The sequence below is a fragment of the Acanthochromis polyacanthus genome, chromosome 15 (genome assembly GCF_021347895.1).
Source record: "Acanthochromis polyacanthus isolate Apoly-LR-REF ecotype Palm Island chromosome 15, KAUST_Apoly_ChrSc, whole genome shotgun sequence".
NCBI lineage: Eukaryota > Metazoa > Chordata > Actinopteri > Pomacentridae > Acanthochromis > Acanthochromis polyacanthus.
The window spans coordinates 5,761,248-5,782,593 of NC_067127.1; the positions used below are offsets into that span (position 1 = coordinate 5,761,248).

General features: G+C 39.9%; 1 protein-coding gene across 3 annotated transcripts in view; it reads left to right on the forward strand.

Annotated features, from left to right (window-relative positions):
- grid1a (glutamate receptor, ionotropic, delta 1a) overlaps positions 1–21,346 on the forward strand; it is a 278,043-nt gene that overhangs the window by 147,601 nt on the left and 109,096 nt on the right. For all 3 annotated transcript variants that reach the window (XM_051960063.1, XM_051960064.1, XM_051960065.1), the window contains exon 3: positions 20,383–20,667. In XM_051960063.1, coding sequence (XP_051816023.1) covers positions 20,383–20,667 — 285 coding nt within the window. The remainder of the gene's footprint in view (positions 1–20,382; positions 20,668–21,346) is intronic.

Here is a 21,346-nt window from a genome sequence, read left to right on the forward strand (position 1 = left end):
AGGTTCCCCCCTTTTTTGCTTTGCTACACTGAGTCATGATCAATTTAATTTAACTTTATTTAACAATAATTTACAAAAAAGACTTTAATGTCAAAGTGAAAACCGATTTTCTCAAAGTCACGAAATGTGAATTAATTAAAACATAATGTTACACTTCACACTGACTCAGTTTAACACAGATGCAGCCAGTTCTTACTACAATGATTGTCCCACAATTAATGAAATGCAGATCATCTGAGTGCTGTGAACGTGTCTCAAGTAATTGTAGTATAAAACACGTGTAGCTGGAAGGTCCAGTCACTGATGAATCTGTACTTCTGGCTATAATTGCACCACAAGGAGAAGAATACATTCCAAGCAACTCCATGAAAAGGTTATTGAAAACTATATGTCAGGGGATGTAGATGAACACTTCCAAGTCCCTGACTGTCAGTTAGAGTACTGCTCAGCCCATTGTTGAGTGGAAGGAATATGACACATACGTAAATCTGCTTAGAGCACGTCGTCCATAAAAACTGAGTGATTGTGCAAGAAAGTGACTACTTTTGGAGGCCACCAAGACACCTTTGACTCCCCTGACAGAATTACAAGCTTCAGCAGCCAAGATGGGAGTTATTCAATAACTGTTTCCTGTTCCTCACCAGTCAAAGCTTTATGGAAGAGTGGCAAAGAGAAACCCACTGTTGGAAAAAAAATCTCATGTTAAGTCTCAACTAGAGTTCACCAGAAGATAAATGGGAGACTCTGAAGTCAACTGGAAGAGGATTCTTTGGCCTGATGAAACCAAAACAGAAACTTTACTTACTTACTGTGTTGGGTGGATACCAAACACTGCATATCATAACAAACCCACCATCCCTACTGTGAAGCATGGTGGTGGCGGCATCATGATGTGGAGATGCTTCTCTGCAGCAGGCCTCGGGAGGGTTGTTAAGGTAGAGGGTTAAACAAATGCTGCAAAGTCTAATCTTGATGAGGTGGGGTTGGGAAGATGGAGGTTGAGGTGTGTGAATACTTTTTAAATCGATGCACATTTGTGGTTCATTTTTTATCAGTATGAAATATTATGCTGGGGAACTCAACACCATTCTTTATGCTCCAACAATTACCAGGCTGGTATTTACATTTTAGAGTAATTTAAGACTCAAATCAGGGAGAAACGGTGGATTTGGATCCGTCCAAAGTTAAATCTAAATAAATCAAATGTGTATATAGAATTCGTGTGTGAGCTTTCGAGGGCCCAGTGCATGGATGTGTTTACATTTAGACAGAGCCAGGCTTGCTGCTTTTCTTTTTTAGACCTTCTAGCCTTTTTTCAAGCAAATCCAACCATTTTCCTGGCTGTTGCTTCTCATTCAGTAGATGGACATGAGAGTAGTATAAGACTTCTCACCCCCTAGAGATGAATCAATTTCTGAAAATGTTAAATGATTCCATTAATTATGTAGTCGTCCTTCATCTGATTATATGTATCAAAGGCTTGAAAACATGTTGCAAAAAATAGCCGTCTAAACTGTCAGCTCCCATGCGATTTGACAAGATCAGCCAATCTCGGGCTGCTTGGTTCGCTGTGCCTCTCCCTCGGCTCTCACTTTGAATTCAGGGCTAAACAACTACAAAGCCAGTGGGAAACCGAGTGCTCGCTTGCTTGCTGCACTTATTTACAATACAGAGAGAGGAAGAGAGAGAGATGGCAACAGTGAGGAGCAAAAGGGACTCGGGGATGAAGCCAAGAACTGGAAAGTACAGTCACACAGAGCATAAGTGAGAGATCTGCATGGTGGATCTACTTGGGGGGGGGGGGAATGAAAAGCAGTTGGGAAATAAAAAAACACAGGTTACTTGCACTGAGAATTTCTTGAGTCACAGGTATTTTGTATGTTGGCATTAGGGTAAACCTTGAGATACGCAGAATATGAAGTGCCTGCAGCTACTTTACAGTCTGTGAGTAGTTTGGCACAAGTCGATTTAGAGAGTCTGTCTGGTACCATCTGCATACATTCAATTATATGCAGACAGACAGATTCATGACGCCCAAAGAGATCTTGATTAAGTCTCACTTGGACTTTAATGACGCTTTTGTACTGGAAGGTAATACAGCCTCTATATCATTTAGCTGTAAAATGTTTTACTACTTTTCCAGGACAAGTATGTTTGCAGAATGAACGAGCATAGATTTATCTCATGCACTGCGTCAAGAGTGAAACCTTTTGAAGCGCTATAGATTGATCCATGTAGAGCAATCAAATTTTACTAAATGTGGGAAATAATACTCGGCAGAAAGAAGAAAAAGTGGGGATTGAAGCTGACGGGCAAAAGGATTCGGGCTTAGAAACACACACTGGAAAAATAAAACATTTGAAGATCTGAGAGACAAGACAGCAGGAATCCTGAAGCAGATGGCAGCTCAGGTCTGCTGGGTCATTCAGATCGGTGATCACTGGAGCACAGTACAGGGGCGTGTTATTCAGCAATAAGCCACCTGTGTCTCTCACCCCCAAAAAACTAAATTGCACAGTAAGTGGGCAGCAACCAGATAATTATAAACCTAACTGGTACACATATGTCTCATTGTTAAAATTTAGCAGTTGATCATTAATTAATGGGCAGATATTCCCCTGTTGAATGCTTCTTTTAATGGAAAGCAGCTGTTTTTGGTTTCAGTTTTAATCAGCCGCAGATTTACAGTAAAAGTTACATTTTGGTACTCAGTGCAAAACTAAACCATGGCTGTATGTTGTGTGTTCACATTAGATAGTATGAAAAGATTGAGTACGTGAGAAATACCCGGATGTATACTATATCCGGAAAATTTTTAAGTATGCGCGGTGACCACACTTGTCATACTCAACCGCCCCATAATGCTTTGCGAGCTACCCACCGAAATTGAAGCCTCCGCGGGATCTGTGGCCGGACCAGGGCGATTTTTATTTTATGTGGTTAAGTAGTCATCCTAAACACCCCACAGATATGAGAAATAGGCATTTTCTGACCAACGTTTTAAATTTGTCAGACGCCTCACAACGTGCTACTGAATGCTAGCAGCTAGTTGCAGCAGCTCACTTTGCATACAGAACAAGTAGCAGCTACCTCCAGTAGCCTGCAGCTACAATTGAAACGATTCGCATAATCTGGCTAATAACTGCATGAGGAGTGCCGGCTTGAAATTGCCACATTAATTATGCAACTGTTTGTTAGCGTAAAATCGACCTGAAGCCGGCATTCAGCCGAGATATTTGATAGCCGTACTTCCGGTTTTTGTCGTCGGAGGTTTGAAATGCATTATGGGAAACGTAGTAGTATACTATAGTGTGAACGGTTGGCATTCTAATCATACTTATCGTACGTAGTATACAGTATATACTCATTGAGTATGTAGTATGTAGTACGTTAGTATGCCATTTCAGACACAGCCCATGTCTCCAAAACATTTTCCTCTCACTCCTTGATGGACAGTATAGTAGGAATCCCTGTGGAACTGGTGGCATGTATTACTGTCTGCCTCAGTGGTTTTTATCTTTATTTATGTTACCACTTGGGGGTGCCAGAGTTTGACATGATTATATTTTACATATAATTGCCTAAAAATCAATAAGAACTTCAAAAAGTTAAGAGACTGACAGATGACTGTCAAACTTCACTGTCCATTGCATTTATCATAGCTGCAGTGGGGTCCTGCCCTTAAAGCAGTCTGCTGTCTAATTGGGTGAAAGCTCCAGAAACTCTGACATTTCTGCCAGTTGACATAGTGCCCTCTGGCAAAAGTGCAGACACCCTGGGGGTACTAAATACATCTTAATGCCATGGGAAGTAGAGGCCTGAAAGGTGTATAGAAGAATGAGGGCTTTGTGATTTTAATCAAAGCAGAACCCCTGTGGGCTGAGGACTCGAGAGAGCGGACTTGCAGGACTCGGTGTTAGCTAACACCACAGTGACACTTCAAATTGATGCTATCAGCATGGTAATAGACCTGTTTTTGCCAGCTCTCTTCATGCATTATGGGGGATGACAGCTTACTTAAGGACAACATAAACCAAATCATATTTCCACTAGATTCTCTGTCTGCTCACATTTACCTCAGTATCTACAAACAGATGGCCTGGCCTGTGTGTCTCCAATGCCACCCGTTGAAGTGCAACACTGAAAAATATGTGGTCTTCTGCCCCTTTGAGCAGTACCTGCAAATACATGTAGTACCTTGAGGTTAATCTGGGATGAGATTAAACTTTATAGATACCCTTGGAGAATATTATAGCAGAAACATACGATTTAACAAGAGACTGAAATAAAACGGGGTTAAAGGTCCACTAATTAAAACTAAAACAGTTGCTTGAAGGTGTTATTTAATCATGTCCAGCGCAGGTTGATTGGGATTTTTTTCTTGCTACAGAAAATGTACAGACTTTTTTCATTGTTTCAAACTGAGGAAGTGTAAATACTCATTAACCTTTTCAATATGAAAGAATTCCTATAATATGAGTGGAGCTATACAATGTGTTAGCTGTTATCATGTTATGCTGTGTTACTAAACATGTTTATCTTATGTCAGACTCCTTAATCTGCGCTCCCTGCAAAAGAAATGTCCTAGAATGCAGACACCCGATGCTGTACAAGGCTCTTACTATTTGTAATTGTAATAACTGGCTTACATTTATCATTTTGCAATGCTTTATGGGCTATAAGATGCAGAGGATGTGGAAACAAATGCATCATATGATGTTGTACTTAAAGATTGGTGACAAATCAAGGGCAGATACTGTACGAGTAAAAAAATGAACCATCCACATGCAGATGCTTCCATAGTCTCTGCTTAGCATAATAGACATTAAAATGGTGTAAAAGTGCAATAATTAGGTCTCACTAATCACCTACATGCGGTATATACACTACCGTTCAAAAATTCGGGGTCACTTCAAAATGTCCTAATTTGTGAAGTAAAAACATTTTTTTCAATGAAGGTAACATTAAATTAATAATAATTACAGTCTAGACATTGTTAATGTGGTAAATGACTGTTCCAGTATCAAACGGCTGATTTTTAATGGAATATCTCCATAGGGGTACAGAGGAACATTTCCAGCAACCATCACTGCTGTGCTCTAATTCTACATTGTGTTAGCTAACGCTGTTGAAAGGTAATTGATTAGAAATCCTTTGTACAATTATATTAGCACATGAATAAAAGTGTGAATTTTCACGGAAAGCTTGAAATTGCCTGGGTGACCCCAAGCAATAGTGTAGGTACAGTACAATGAAGAAGGAATTCACTGGCATACAGTATGAGTTATAATGCATGCAAAGACAGGTAGGAAGCAAAAATATCTCAGCATTTCTTTCATTTACTCATGAACTATCATGTAGTGCAGTTATATAATATAAAATAATGTCACATTTGCAGGAATGTGTTGTGGAGTGTGTTCAAACACGCTGTAATGTTAATAGTGGTTTCAGTTGTTCATTATATTGACTATTCTCATAATGTAACAAGTGCAACATCAACGATTCCCAGAATTCACTCGCAGCCAATGACATTAATCAGTGTTTTGCTGCTTGTAGAGCTTTGTTCTGCCACACTGCATCCTTCCAGCAAAGTTAATGTACTGCCCTGTTATATCCCTAACAACTGTGCACATGCAGACACACACACACACACGCACAGCTACAAGCATACAAGTATGGCTAACATCTTGAATGGGCCTGTTACCAGGGAAACGGTTGTCAAGTGGTTGCCAGGGAGCACCCACGTGTTATAGACTGACAGCATGAACACCCATGTAAAGTTGAAGAGGACAAATATAGAGGATCTATGTTTTGGAAGCTATCTTCACCCAGAGTGATGAGATGCAGCAAGTGAGTGGAGTGAATGCAAGCTTTTACCTTTAGAGGATACGTCAATGTCAGCCCTACAGGAGGGCAGAGCTCTCTTTCATTTCATGCATGAGGGACCTCTATTCCGCATTTTGTTGTTTTCTCTGCTCACTACTCATTTCCCAAAAGAGGAAATTAATAAAAACTAGAGAGCAGAACGCAACAGAACAAAAAGAAAGGCTAACGATGAGGAAATTGGATCCTAATTCAAGAAATAATTAGAGGTTTGCTATTTAGGATACGAGACAAAAATAACTCCTGAAATTTTGCAAACTGTTGCTTGTTTTGTTGCCTGACATGTAATTTCAGAATAGCATCAATAAAATGAGAAAAAAAAAATTATGTGCAGCTGATGATTAATTTTACTGACAAACATGTATAGTTCAGCTAATATTTCATTCAGCTGTTGTTTGTTTTGTAGATTAGATTCAGGATGCAGCCTCTGTGACTCAGAATAGATTTTTTGGAATAAAAAAAGACTAGTATGGGTTCAGTGGCTTTTAGAGTGATTGAATGCGGGATAGACAGTGAGGCAGATGACATTGCACTACTGCATTCAACCTGTCCACACTTTGGAGTTGAATTGGGTGCAATCAGAATATATCTTACCTATATTTTCATGCAAATTAAATGACACACCTTGACAAATCTTGGATATGCATATACACTCATGCATATGGATGCAAAGAAACATTTTGGCACGCATGCCTCCTCTAGTTGATATTTAATGAACTGGGGAAGGTGCGTTGTTGGCAGCTCAATGCTCAGTGTGTCACCTTGGCATTTATCTACACATGCCCATTCTGAACTTTAAAATCCCGCTGCTTGTTGGATGTTTTTTTTTTTTTTTTTTTTTTTTCTGAATTGGGAATGAATTTGATGCCTTAATGGACTTGATAATGGGGATCCGTCTTGTGACAGCCATTACCGCCTGAGTTTAATGTGCACTCTCAAGGTAGTATGTTGACATTTTCAGCTTGGCGCAACCAAAGCCTTGGCTCGTCACGCATGCTGCTCCTATGTGCCCAGCCTTTCAAGGATAATGAGCTAATTTGTTTTTCAACAAGACAGTGCTGATGTTAAGAAGGCAGCAGATTTCTAGAGAAAAGTCAGTCCGTCTTTAGAAAGCAAGAAAGAGCCTTTTTGTGGCGAAGGATTGCTCTGAATTGTACGCGCTCAGTCTTCAACAAAGTTTGCACTTAGTCATTTGAGCTTTACCTCTTGTTATGGTTCATGAACGTACAAGCTCATTATTTAGTTGGACAAGGTAATTCAAGTATAACAGCCTTTCACCACCAAACATTCAGAGACTGCACCTCGCAATAACTACACCTGATTGGCTCCTGTTCTCTTCAAAAGGGTCTTTTTGTGCAGTGATACATTGACAGTGTTCCTGCCAAGTTGGAACGCTCGTCAGAAGTCCTGTTCTGATTACTTATAAGTGCACATTTGCAATTTCACCATGGATCCAGTCAAAACCGCAGTTTTTAGCAAAATAGTCAACAGTCTCAAAAACTGAAGAAGGGCCAGCTTGTCGTTTCCTTTATGTTCATCGGGTAATTCACCATGAAGTCATCCTCCATGGTCAGATTGCCAACACAAAGTTATACTGTAACCTCCTGAAGGATCTGAAAAAGAATCTAAACTGGCACATTTGCCATCGTGTCAAGATGTACCCACTCAGTGCAATGAAAAGTTTTTTGCTGGGGGTCCGCCATCCTGGGAGCCGCTGCTGATCCCTGACTAAGCATTTCCCCACATCGCATCAGCTTGGCTAAATTGTCATGAAACGCAATGCTCATTTGCATCCTATAAATAATCAAGCTTCCATTTAATGGTGCGGTCCAGTGTGCAGTGCAGATGATGCTTGATTCCAGGGAAAGATCCAAAAATAGCAGGAGCACTGGGAGCAGAGTATCACTGTGTCACTGTAAGACTATTTTGAATGGGATCATAGCCAATTTTCAATCAGGTGTACTTTATTTAGGTGCGATCTTGGAAATTCTTGATGCCATCTCATAAACATATCACCAACAGTTTTTTTTATTGTTACAAAGCCACAGGCATGTATGAATGCAGGATTATTTGAAAAAATTGAACCGATTTCATTACGTAATACTTTAATAAGGAAAAGCAATAGACAACTCCAGCCAAGTCACAAGTATTCTACTCACAATTAACTTTTATTTGATGTTTATCGTCATCGAATGACCTCAAATAATGACAGCCATTGATTCAGTGGATCGTGATATGCTGATACACGTCTGGGAGGAATTCTCTTATTGCATTGTGCTGCAGGTAGTGGCCACACTGAACACTTGTAAGACAGGAAATAAATGTTTATTGTAAGTAGAATACTTGTGGCTTTGCTGGAGTTTTCTATTGCTTTTCCTTATTAAAATATTGCGTAATGAAATTGGTTCATTCTTTTTGAATAACCCTGTAATATCATTCTTAAAATAGAATCTAGTGATGAGTTGCTGCAACCAGTGCCGGTTCATTCCAGATTGTAAAAGTTAAAACCTGTAAGATGTTCCGACTTAAAAACACTTCTGATAACAGGATGTTAATACAGATTGCCATTCCTTCAAAGAGAATAAAAACCTTCATCTTCTGCATTAATTAATTAGTGTATGCACAATTTACCTAAGTCATTCCAAAAGACTTATATAAGCTGACGCTCCCCAAGAGGATAACGTTCCCTAGAATGGCGAACAGGTTAGATTCCTCTTCCATCTGCCTGGTTGTTGTTTATTTATTTTTGCCCACACCATTACCCTCATTTAAAGACCTTACGAGTATTAATTGCAATTTCATTAATGTTTTCTTCTGCTAAAATGTGATGACTGCCTTAGTAAGGAGAAAGAGAAAAGCGATACAGATCATTTGAGGAGATTCAGGTTTGAAAACTGACAAGGTGTTTGATTTTATGGATTTACTGCATTTTCAATTTACATGTAACAACACATGTTAAAGCACCGCACAGTAATTTGGTTATTTGCATTTTTAGCGGCGGGATGAAAGGGGGAGGTGTCTTCCTGGAATCACTTATCGTCCAGTGCCAAAAGCTACATTACACAGGTCTTGTGTCTTCTAACCGCTTGACATTTCGTCTGTGTATTGCTCAACTCAGCAGAATGAATCAGCCCATCAAGCTGATTTAACATAGAAGAAGAAGAAGGCTGCTCCTTGCTATGAGTCAGGTCTAAGTAAATGGCGGTACTGGATTGCAGTGAATTACTTTGCAAAGTAGGTGAGCACATATCTGCCATCAGGCTTGCATATGAACACATGTCCAGCTTTGTTCAAGCTGTGGGAACAGGTGGCTGTGATCTTGTGTGCCAACATGAGCTTCATTGGAGCTGGTAGGCTGACATACTGTAGATGCTAAAGTCTTCATGTAAGGGACAACATCACAAGCTACATGTGAGCCACTGAAGTAGCGAGTGTAATGTCATGGAGGTCAGCATCTGCTAAGTGCTTTCTAAACTGCTGAACAAAGCACAAACATATTTTTTCTATAAATGTACTTCTACTTACTTCATAAACAGTGTTTGACTACTGCTATATAACTGATGTACAAACAGTTCGAGTGGTGCGCATTGCGAAAACATGGCACAACATCCTAAATTAAAAGCTTTTCTTTTTGTTTGCAGCTGGATAGTTTTAGACTGTTTATGTTATATACAGGTACAGCTGGGCGACTATGCATGCTTTTCTACCTTTCCAACATCTGGGTAGAATGCATGTCAGACCACTAGACTCACAGATGTGCTAAACCAGCTGCTAATAGTGTACTGTTGCCACTGAAACATTAGTTTGCTGCAGACAAATTCAGTCGACTTGTAAAGTGAGTTCGGGGTTGCTTAAAAAAATTCAAAAGTTGTATCAGTGAGATGTCTGGGGGAACTATAAATCACCCAGGCACTTGAATAAGTCATGCTCTTCTGCCCTCAGCTGCCTCTTTATGCTGTTATCACATAAACCACATGTTAGCCCAGTCAAGGAGATGAAAGAATAAGCAGTTGAGCAGGATAATTTAGAATTCAGACTAATTCTACATTACAGTTTCCATTCCGTTTAGAATTTCATAGAAGAGATGAAGCCTTGCTCATTAATGCAACTGTTGGTTTTGCAATTTCATCTGATCATTTGTCCCTAAAGAGCTGTCAGGTATTTGAACATTGCTGCTGAATCCAGATCTTTAGGCAGGAATTTGCTTGTGGAAGAAACAGGATTTTATAAAACATTATTTTTATCAAGTCGTATAATTCTTGAACCTTTTGCTCTCATGTTCTGCAGCTGTGGCACAAAGCAAGTCCATATCCCCGAGTGAACTTATGGTAATTCATTATTTATCTCTCATGTTTGAGGTGTTGCTTGAGATGCAGATGGGCTAAGAATGACAAGGGTGGGTTGTGACAAGCAAGATGCAGGGTGACATTAGCAGAACAAGTGAGAGGCAAAGAAAAGATGGAGCAAGATATGTAGGCAAGAAGAAAGAAAAAGAGTCGAGCAAACTTACGGAGAGACACAAAGAAAGAGATGGTATCAGAGCAAATGACACACTACCAAGAGAGCGCGTGAGATGTTTCCCAATTCCAACCAGTCTGTCCCTCGTTCCAGTAGTGAATGAGTCATGGTTATCCTCTGAAAATGCTAGCCAAGCTTTGTCGATAAACCCATCCAAATCAATCATCACAAACCCCAAACACATGTTTGCCATATAAAAACTAGGCTCTCTATTCACCTGTTTCAACATTCAGCACACTGCTGCCAATGCAGCCCCTGTTCCCAGCAGGCGCGTTCTGCATGTTAATTGTAAGAAGGCTAATGAACCTCATACAAGCAATAGGGGAAAAAAAAGAAAAAAAACAAACACATGCATCACTGCATACACGCAGCACTATATTATGCACATTAGGCTGACCACATTCACCCTGGAAGGAACAGTGGTTGTGCTAAGTTGATGAGAGAACAAGTGACAGAGAGTCGAAATCACCCTAAAAAAGAAAGGAGTCGGGAGAGAGCAACGAAACACAAAGCGGTGGGATTCATTTAAATGACTTAATATCAATGCAGTTTGAGAATGACATTTGTGCAATTGTTCCAACAGACATCAGGAAAATTAAAAATTAAAATCATAATCTTTCATGTTACAGACTGAGAATCCTCTCACATGTCTGCTCTGTGAAGTACATCAAAAGCCCAGTGCTTCAGGGAAAAGGGTTAAGTCACAACCGATTGTTCAACTGTTGCAACTGACGCCATGAGACGTGGCAGCTAGTTGTATCACATGTTGGTGTTGTTGTTTTTATCATTGTCTGGTGGCATCGGATTCAGTGTCAGAACAGCAGCCAGTGACTCAGCACTTTTGGCAAACTGTGCTCTGGGTGGGTCTTTCCAGTGTATCAGATCTGCTCTAGTTTTGTTTAACTTCTCTGTTTGCTGGTTTACTGAATGTATATGAAGTGGGTTGCATTAGGTCAAGCTCCTCTCTCAAGCTGCAGAGATGCGCACCAGAGGCTTTTTTCTTGTCTTGCATCCCTCCGGTACCAGCTGCCGAAAAATATCATCCAGCATAAATTTCACAGGCCACAGCGGGCACTTCTTTTGTCCGCTCTGATGTCATAAATAACAAGGACCAGCTCTCAAAGGAATTTTTAACATAGGGACACAGGTAGAGGACATGAAAGAAGTGCAGAACAAACTGGATCTCATTGTCAATCCATTTAGATCTTCAATAAGATCTATGTTTTTTTTACATTCATTGCACTTTCTTCAGCAGCAAACAGAGCTGCAGCTGTAAGGCAGCCTCAGATAAAGAGACTTCTGGAAAACTACAACACAGTTTCTATGCTTTTGCAAGAAGAAGCTGACTGTTGTATATGGTGGTTCGTTAGATTTCACACCAGCTACTCAAGCCATTGTGTGTGGGCTGCAGGTTAAATGTCTGTCATTTTTCATATACATATAATTATGGAAATTGGCTGTAAAGGTAAATGGGTAGGACTTATAGCACAGTATACTTTAAAACGCCTACACGGATGCCAGCTATGTTGTACTATTTGTACTGCAACAAATGTGCCATTGCAGTGAATTATTAATAGTTAGTGGAGCAATCTCAGCCATTAGAGACTTAAGACGGGCTTATAAGTAATAGCAAAAGTGGCTTTGCCGTAAAAGTCAAGAGCCATTGACTTTTACGCTCTTACTCCATTTGACGTTTGAAATCAGGCAATAGAAATATTAAGTTTAGTAGTATGATAAAGAACTGTGTTGTTCAATCGCTTTTAATCCATGCGCCAGTTCCCATTGACTTTTTACGCATCTACAGACATGGGCACACTAATAGAAAGGATGTACTATAATGCCGTTATTTCTAGGGGATTACTAGACAGACAGAAATAGCAGCTGTGAGATGCCATATCATGATTAACATCTTAAACCGCCAGGCCACCAGGGCCCCACTTGTAATCTCATTTCAATACAAAAGACCCAACAAATGTGAAGCTTGTAAGGCGAAACTTTTTGTTCAGACCGTGTCAGAGAGTTACCGATCCAACTTTTCAATCCAATTTTCAAGGCTGCAGGTTGTAATGGTGGTGGTGTTGTATTGACCTGTATTGTACTGTGAGGCTCTCGTCACCCCAGCGGACAAAACAGAAATTGGACATTCAAGCCTCAGTAAGGTAATATTTTATTGTGCAAGGTTGTTTTGTTGGGGGTTTTGCTGCACAGGTCCTACTGCTATTTTTGTATCCACACCCAAAATATAAACTGTATCTACTGTACTAAGGGTATTTCTGCTCTTCTACCTGTCAGTTGTCTGGAGGGTGTAATTTACTGCAGTGAAATACTCCATAACAGTTCAGATGACATGGGCAGTCTTGGCATCAATAGTATTGACAGGGATATGTACCCTTATCGTAGTCTGACAGCAGGAGAGCAAGTGCTGGGAAAGGGCCATGGATGTTTATCTTCCCAAAGGAGAGAGCATGATGATATTGAGTGAGTGAAGGTGAGAGAGAGAGATGGAGAGAAGATTCATTCTTACCGGAGGTGCAGTGTTGCTGCTGCTCTTAAATGTTGAACTAAGCCTTGGTCCAGCTCCCATATAATACCGATCTTTCCCGTTTCTCCCTTCTGTGTGGTGAAGAGCTATTATGTTGTGGGAAGCTGCCAAAACCAGAAGAGGGAAGCGTCTATTCATAAGGAAGTGACACTACATACAGTCTCCTCTCAGCTGATGGTGATATTGATCTTTTAAAGTTTTTTTTTATTTATTTTTTTATCTTCCAGCAGCAAAAACATTAAAGGGAAATGTGTTCCAGTTTCCCCTTTCTGAATGTCTGAAAACCATCAGTGACTAATTTAGCAGCAGGGTTTCTCAATCTCAGCACTTCACATTGTAATCAGCGCTTTGTGCTGCAAAGAGGAGGAGGATGATTCAGTGTTGGCGCACTGACAGTTCATGAGTACAGTATGTACAGTACACAACAGAAATGAGTACATCCCTGTGAAATTTCACTGAAATGTCAAATCTAAATGTGTGCTAGATCTATTTTTTGCTATGCAACATTTTCCTTGTCCTGTGATTTCATATTTAGTTTGTGCTCAAGGAGTATTTACGCTGTCAGAGCCTTCTCAAACGTCCTCTGATTAATTTAAAACAGACAATATTTCATTGTAGGTCAGATATTACAAACCGTCTCAATTAGATCGCAGTCACTGCGGGATAGAGTGGTGTTGACAACACGGCAGCATTTATCACAGTGGTGACTCTCCTTTGAATCCTAGGATTTTGCCCTCAGTCAGAGCAAACTAAATGAGTCTGTCTTGTTTAGGCTTTGAAACCACTGAGACAGACCCAATTTATGCAATATTCACTACAGCAGTGGCGTGGTGGCTTGTTTCATCCCTCTGTATTACATTGGTAAAATGAGGGCAAGACACTGATGACATCCAGTTTTCATGGGAAAACAGACTGTGGCAAAATGCTTTAATGTCTTCTTTTTTTTTCCGGCCTGGTGTCTTGATGATAATTTTCCTGCTCCCTGGCCCATCTGTGCAAAACTGAACTGGTCTGATGAGGGGAGGACTTGAGCAGAAAAAGGCCATGTGCCTTTGTTGATCAGCCCTAATCCTCATGCCAGATGTCTTTTATAACAGATTCAGTTATGAGCGTAGGAACATGAAAGATAACTGCTTACACTCTCCAAAGCTTCTTCCTTCATTTGGTCACTGCATTTGCTGACAGTTTGCAGGGGGGATGCATGATCTCATTGCGATGGCAACTGTATCAGGGTTTTAGATATGCAGTGTTGATTAGAAGTGTTTAAAAATTCATACACCTCTACTGAGTTCATCATGCATCGATCAACCATAACATTACCGAGAAGAAAATGAACGCCTCTCCTCAGTGGGCTTGATAGATTAGTGAATCTCTCTTTCCAAAGGAAGCAGCTGTTGTTTCCTCTCCCTGTTGCAACTCCTTTACCCTGTAGACTCCTTTAAAAAGTTGCCTATCCTTTCATTTCCGGACCCTGCATTCATCAAATTAGTTCAAATAAACACAATTACGTTAAGTCACAGCATGGTTTTCAGATGCTTTGTGTGCACTATCCTGAAAAAGGGAGTCATTCTTTGAGACGCATGTATAAGACTACTGTTATATGCTGACATTAGATGTCAGATAGCTGGAAGAAAATGAATGATGGCCTCTGTCCACTTCAGGGGGAACATTTAAGAGTCATTATTCCACCATTATCATTCTTGCCAATGACTGTAGAGCACTCCTCCCTCCTGTCAGTTGGCTGTCTGCTGTATAATGGGCCTGGGGTGTCCATTATGAAGCCAAAATGGCTGCAGACGCACTTTAGCCACAGTCTGCTTAAAGTAGCTGAGCTGAAGGACAGGGGGGTATGGGTTATGGCTTTTAAAAACAGAAAAAAAAGAAGTTTCTATTGGTCTCATAGCACAGGGTGAGCTAAGGTGAGGTTGCAGTTTTTTGCATTAGCAGATGGTGAAATATGTGAAGTAAATGACAAATGTGCTACTGCAGTGATTTTGGAAACACTGGCACTAACAATACACAATCACAAAGTACAGGTTATCCATCATTTTGACTAAGGACTCATACAATTACCCTAGCTATTCCACCTGTAGCATCAACCTATATTAAAATCAAAAGTAGTCATCTTTTTTGTTTTCTTGTTGGTATTTGGTTTATGATCATTTTACAGGCACCACGCCCTTTTTGGGGATGAAAACAGCAACTTTCCATCCCAGAAAGTGTGCAAAATGCATAGTGGCAGTCTTTAAATTTGAGGCCCCCCAATGCAAATTCTAACACAGTGAAACAGAAAATATTATATTTTGGACATCAGTCATTTGGATGGATGAGCTTGCACAGCGGCAGTAGCAGAGCAAACTATCAGTCCTATTGCACTGTGTTTTAGGATGAGGAGGCTTGATCTTTCTGACCACAGTCTTATAGAATTACAGTAACTGTGCCATTACATTGAAATGAAACTTTATTTTTTATTTGGTCTTGTGGTTCTTAACCATCTTAAAGTGCTATTCAAGGATGAAAACAGTGCAACTTTCCAGTGTGGAAAGTGAATAGTATCATCATGCCAAGTGTTTAAAATTTAGACTCTCCAATGTAAATTCTAACACAATGAAATCAAAAATACCATGTTCTTACCGCAGTCTTTGGGATGGATGAGCTTACAATGAGAAAGGAAGCCCGAATCGGGCCAAGATGCAAGCTATCATCAGTCCAATGGTTGAATTTGAGGTGGACTAAAAGCTCAGCCTAATCTATCATTGTGACCATGATCTCATAGAATTACAATAACTTTGCCATCATGTTAAAATTAAGCTTAATTACAGATTTTTATTTGTTTTTTTTTGTGTGTCACGTCCTTTAGAGGATGAAAACAATGCAACTATCCACTCCAGAAAACGTGAAAAAGGCATAGTGTCAATTGTTTTAAAATGAGATCAGCCAAAGTAAATTCTCTGTTAACGCACTTAAACTAATTGGTCCTCAGTGTTTACTTAGCGTTTACTTTGCGCTGATGTTCAAAATTCTGCTACCAGCTTCTCCACAAACCTCTGCTTCAGCATCAGTCTCACAGTAGAAGTGACTGGGTTAAAAATGCATCTAGTTTGAATCGACATAGCACTGGCACCTGCTTTTAGCGGTGTTGATTCTGTCTGAAAAGTATGTTTTTCAGTTTTAACACTTTGGAATTTTGCACTCTTAAACATTAGAGACTACTCCACTGTTTGGTGGAACATTTGCACGCAGGGGAGCGAGAACAGTCATTAAAATGGATAATTCATTGAAAAATAAACTAGCAGGGCTGCTTTGCTGCACGATCCAAATCCTCAGCTATACTTGAAAATTTCAGCGTGGTAGGTCGCTCCCTACAGGCTGCTGATGTTTCCCTGGAGTGAAAGAGGGAACATGTATCCACAGCGGAGGGGGAAGGAGAAAGCTGCATGAAATATACATCCAATGGCAGACTTAAACCCACAATCCACATTTGGTGAGTCAGACTAACACCGGAGTAACTTGAACAATCAGGAGTTTGTTATTAATGTCTCTATAGATGGTTACATTATGCATCGACTTTTATTGTTAAAAAAAAAAAAAAAAGACAATTTTTCTGTGCTTTTACTTCAATTACAAATTTTGCCTTTTTTTCTGCAGACATGTTTTGACCCTGTGAATGATTCAGGGCTTCAGATTAAGTATCAGAAGTTCTTGGCACTCTAATAAGTATTGAAATATCAAAAACACTCCATTACCAGTTTTGGGTGCCCTGAGTGGAATCTTGAGTGTCTTGTTTTGTCAGACTAAGAATCCAAAGCTCTCAAATTCCTCATTAACATTATGTAAAACACAGAAACAAAACAAATTTTCACATTTGAAGAGATTAAACCAAACAACATTTGGACCATTTTCACATTTAATCAGTTCCAACTTTGCAGATTAATTTTGCTTTTGCTTTAACCGTAATTAATGTGTTTTTGTAATACAACTGGCAGGATCTTTAAGCTAGAAGTCAAGCAAAAATAACACCATATGGGTAAATACATAACTGTGGGACTTTTTGTAACATAGTTAGCAGGTATCATAGTTGACATTTTTGCTGTTTTCAGACCTAAAATCAACAAGACTATAACGACTATAACCAAACACCACGTGGCATTTTTACACAAAGATTCTTCTAGATATTAAATATTCAATTGAGTAAAATTGAAATTGAAAGTTATTTATAAAGATATTGTAATAAAACTGTTGACATGTGATAAATCCACACTTGACTCACACTACTTTATATTAAATAACTCAGAAAGGCTTGGAGTCTTTCCAGTCTTTTCTTCAGGAGGAAGTGACATCATGTGGAGCAGGTCATGTGACACTTCCTTGAGAGGTGTTTTTGTAATGGTTAACTTAGTGGAAAGTGATTTCTCAGACACAGATGCAGTTTATTTTTCACACACCTTTTGATATATTGCCAAAAAAGAAATATCTGTCATGGTTATCTCAACTTAATGAAAAGAACACAATCAAAACAATTTTTGAATCAGCTCATTTTATTATTGTTTGGCTAATTGGAAGGTTGTCAATTCAGACTTTCTAGTTAACATTTTAGTGATTTCCAGTCATTTTTTATTAAATGAGTGTTTCCATAATAAATAATTATGGGATTTGTAAAGACATAATGTTTTTTTTTTTTCTTTACTTTGGATAAAAACGTATGGAAGATATATCCCATGGACTTAAAAAGTCCCTCAATTATATATTGACCCATATGTGGCCCTGTAAAGTTTATACTTTGCATCTGAGAAAACTCGTTGACGGGAGTCGGAACCAGACTGTCTCTGTTTTCAGATTTTTTTGTAGCCAACTGACACATTTAGACGCTGTATCACAGTCAAAGCTATGTTTGTATTCCATGACTTCCTGCTGAGCAGCATTTCACGGTGCCCTTCAGAGTATTAGCAAAGTGCCCTGTTGCACATGTTGGCATGTCTCTCTGTCTGTCTTTCTGTCTCTCCCACACACTAACAATCATACTTTCTGCCCCGGGGAAGAACGCAGTCTCTGTTGAACTCTCCTGAGTATTCATGCAAAAAAGCTACAAATAATCTACCCTTTTCCCTCTTGTTCTGCACTCCTGTTGCTGGTTTTACTTCCACTACAACAACATGAGGATGTCTGATATTTCCCTGCTCCTCTTCACTATGTTACTCAGTTTCCTTGCACTGGTGATTTACAGCATCTTAATGCAGTCGTGTGCTTGCAGGCAGCAGATGAAATCATCATTTGTCACATTAAAGATCCTTCTCCTCTGCCGTACATCCATGCACACATGCACAACCCTTCAAAACAGCCGTTCTCCTCCAGCATCACTCCAATTCTCCCCCTCCTCACCCCTCCGTCTTAATGCCTTTTCTCCACATCCTCTCTTGTGTCACTGTGGATTTGACGTCGTGCTGTCTGACTCGTATGTTTTTGATATGTTCATGCCGTGATGTCTCATAATTCTCCATCAAAAGATGATATAATGTGGTCTTCGACTGCAGTGCCGTTGCTTTGTGCAATATTTTTGCAGACTCTGTAATTAGGCAATATTATAAAATGCAGTGAGAGAACATTTAATTGCTGTTTTGCACAATATGCTCAGCTGTTTATGCTGAAATTATAAGAGCCCTGCTGTTTGAGAAATGGTGAGTTGAATTTTAAAGGCGTCGTTTGCCTTTGCCTGTCTTGTGTCACATGCAAAATGAGACAATCCCTGTAGTAAATGATTATGCAGCTCATAAGAGATAGAGCTTAAAATTAAATGCAAATTCAATATTCTTCATTTAAACTGTTTTCCATTTGGATTCGTATCACTCTCTGTTTTGTGATGATTGTCTCTTTTGTCCGTGTTTTGCATCCTCTAGCCTATGCAAATACATTTTGCTTTATGTTCTTTATACTCCAGGAGAAAGTTAGGTCAAGACTATAGGGTCAGCAGTTATGTAAGGGTTTTTTACTGGAAGACGTGAGAAGAATATGAGCTGAGGTTCAGGATTGATCTTGTGAAAGTTGCCTGATGGTGATGCATAAATAGTTTGATGGTATACTATAATATATTCTTCTAGGTATTAGGGACATACTGATTATGAATGACAGGTGCTGTTAAAACATCACATGTAACATATATTGGTTAAAATATTGATTATCAGCTTTTGCTGAGTGCCAATAATCCCATCGGTGTGGGGCCTGGAAAACCCATATCGAGGTATGCTGCACTTTATGGTATTGTAGTAGGAGGCCTGAAGTTATGTTACAAAATAAGTCTTTAAGATTGATGGAATTGTGCCTATTTACTGTGACAGAAATGAAATTTGTGTTTAATATGGACTAAACATAGTGCAATTTTTTTTGTTGAGTCATCTTGTTGGGCTATTATTCAAATAGTAAATAGCAAATGCCCAGTGTGCAACCTCAAGCCTGCCCCGCTGTCATTAAATATTAACCAGCACTTAGACAGAACAGCTTTTCTTGTCAATTTCTAACTTATTAGTTAATGTTGCAGATGGCATTTTCATCTATAAAAGACTTTTAGCATTTTGGGCCCACCGGAAATTGTAACCTGCTCTAAGAGGATCTTCAAGCAGATTTTGCCCAAATTACACGTGTAAATAAAGATGTTGGGATGTTAAGACCCACCACAGACATTATAAGCATGTGTCTACAGTCTTAATCCCTGCTTGTTTACAGATTTTCCCACTCGCAGTACATGAAAGTGAGCGAGAAAGTGGGGGCTATGTGGGACAATGTTCAGCTGAGATTCATTTGAGGCATTTTTTTGTATGCATTCAGCTAAAATGTTCTTTGATTCTTATTTGCAACAGATTCCTGCCAATCAGCTGCCACCTCTGCTCTGTCTCCTGTAGCTCTCTGATGCACCTGCTGTTCTCAAGTGGCTGTTACCTTTAGCAATCATTTCCCCTTTAATCAGCTGTCATTTTTGAGAAAGATTAGAGGATGCCCCCCGCTGCATCTCTCATCTACACATTAAGATACAACTTCGGTTCCAGCCCCCTACTTTCTGTGATCTGTTCTCAACTGCAGAGGCTCAGACATAATCCTAAGGGGGAAACACAAAGAACGGTCTAGAATTTTTAAGCCCTGCCGAGTGCATTTTCTTGAATAATGTGCTGTGTTCTTAAAACCTGAGTAAAAAAATGTTACTTTAATGAAATCCATGTTGGAATTTGACACATTTTGAAATGATGTATCTGACAATGTTGATTCTCATTTGCTTCCTTATTTTCATCCGATCCCAATTTTCTGCATGTGCTGCTGGTTATTGCTTCCTTGTTCTTTTATTCCTTTTATTTCCTGCCTCAAATCAACATCTCCATTTCCTTGCGTTTCTACTTAAGTCCTTCCTCATCATTCACATTCTGCCTGTTTTTTTTTTCCCTCTCTCTGTCCAGCATGCGAGTTGATGAACCAGGGGATCCTCGCTCTGGTAACATCCACAGGCTGTGCAGCCGCCAGTGCTCTGCAGTCTCTGACAGATGCAATGCACATCCCCCACCTCTTCATTCAAAGAAATGGCGACGGCGCGCCCCGCACTGCCTGCCAGCTCAACCCCAGCCCGGATGGAGAGAGCTACACGCTGGCTGCCCGTCCACCTGTTCGAATCAGCGACGTCCTGCTCACCCTGGTTTCCGAACTGCACTGGCAGAAGTTCATCATCTTCTACGAGAGTGACTACGGTGAGTTGGGGACGAATGAGCTCAGTTTAGATTGTCAAACGCATCCCATAAACGTGGCATTTGTGTGTAAGATGATCTCAGGACTTTCATTTAAATGTTAATGCCGCATCTCCGGTGTCAGGAGGGAGATCGGGCTGAAGTGAAGCCGTATTAACATTGAGAATTCATGCGCTGAAAAGAATCCATCCAGTGGGAACTGAGATGAAAGAACACCATCACTCCCCCTCACACAGACACATATAAACACACACATACTGTAATTTCGCACTGTTAAAAATAAATCAAAAGTTCAGTAAAAATCGCAAGGAAAAACGAGACCCGGTTGCAGCATTCACCATTAGAACCATCTTCAAGGAGTCTAATTGGCTTATTTGTGTCACCCTCGTTTTTTGAGCGAGTGTCCCCCGTTTCATTATTCTCACTGTGACGTCCCTCCAGAGCAGACCTTTCCTGACCCACATTTGGCTCAAGGCACTGTGGATCAAGGCGTGATTGGCAAGGCACCACGAGGGCGGAAAGATGAAGAGAGTCTCTACGCTGCTGCATTGCCATTCCTCAGATGAGACTTTGCCTCTGCTGACTAATCCTTTTTACTACTTGGAAGGGTGCAATCTAGAAGGAAGTATAAATCACTTTTATTTTTTCACTACTGGAAACAGGCTAAGCTACAGTTGATATA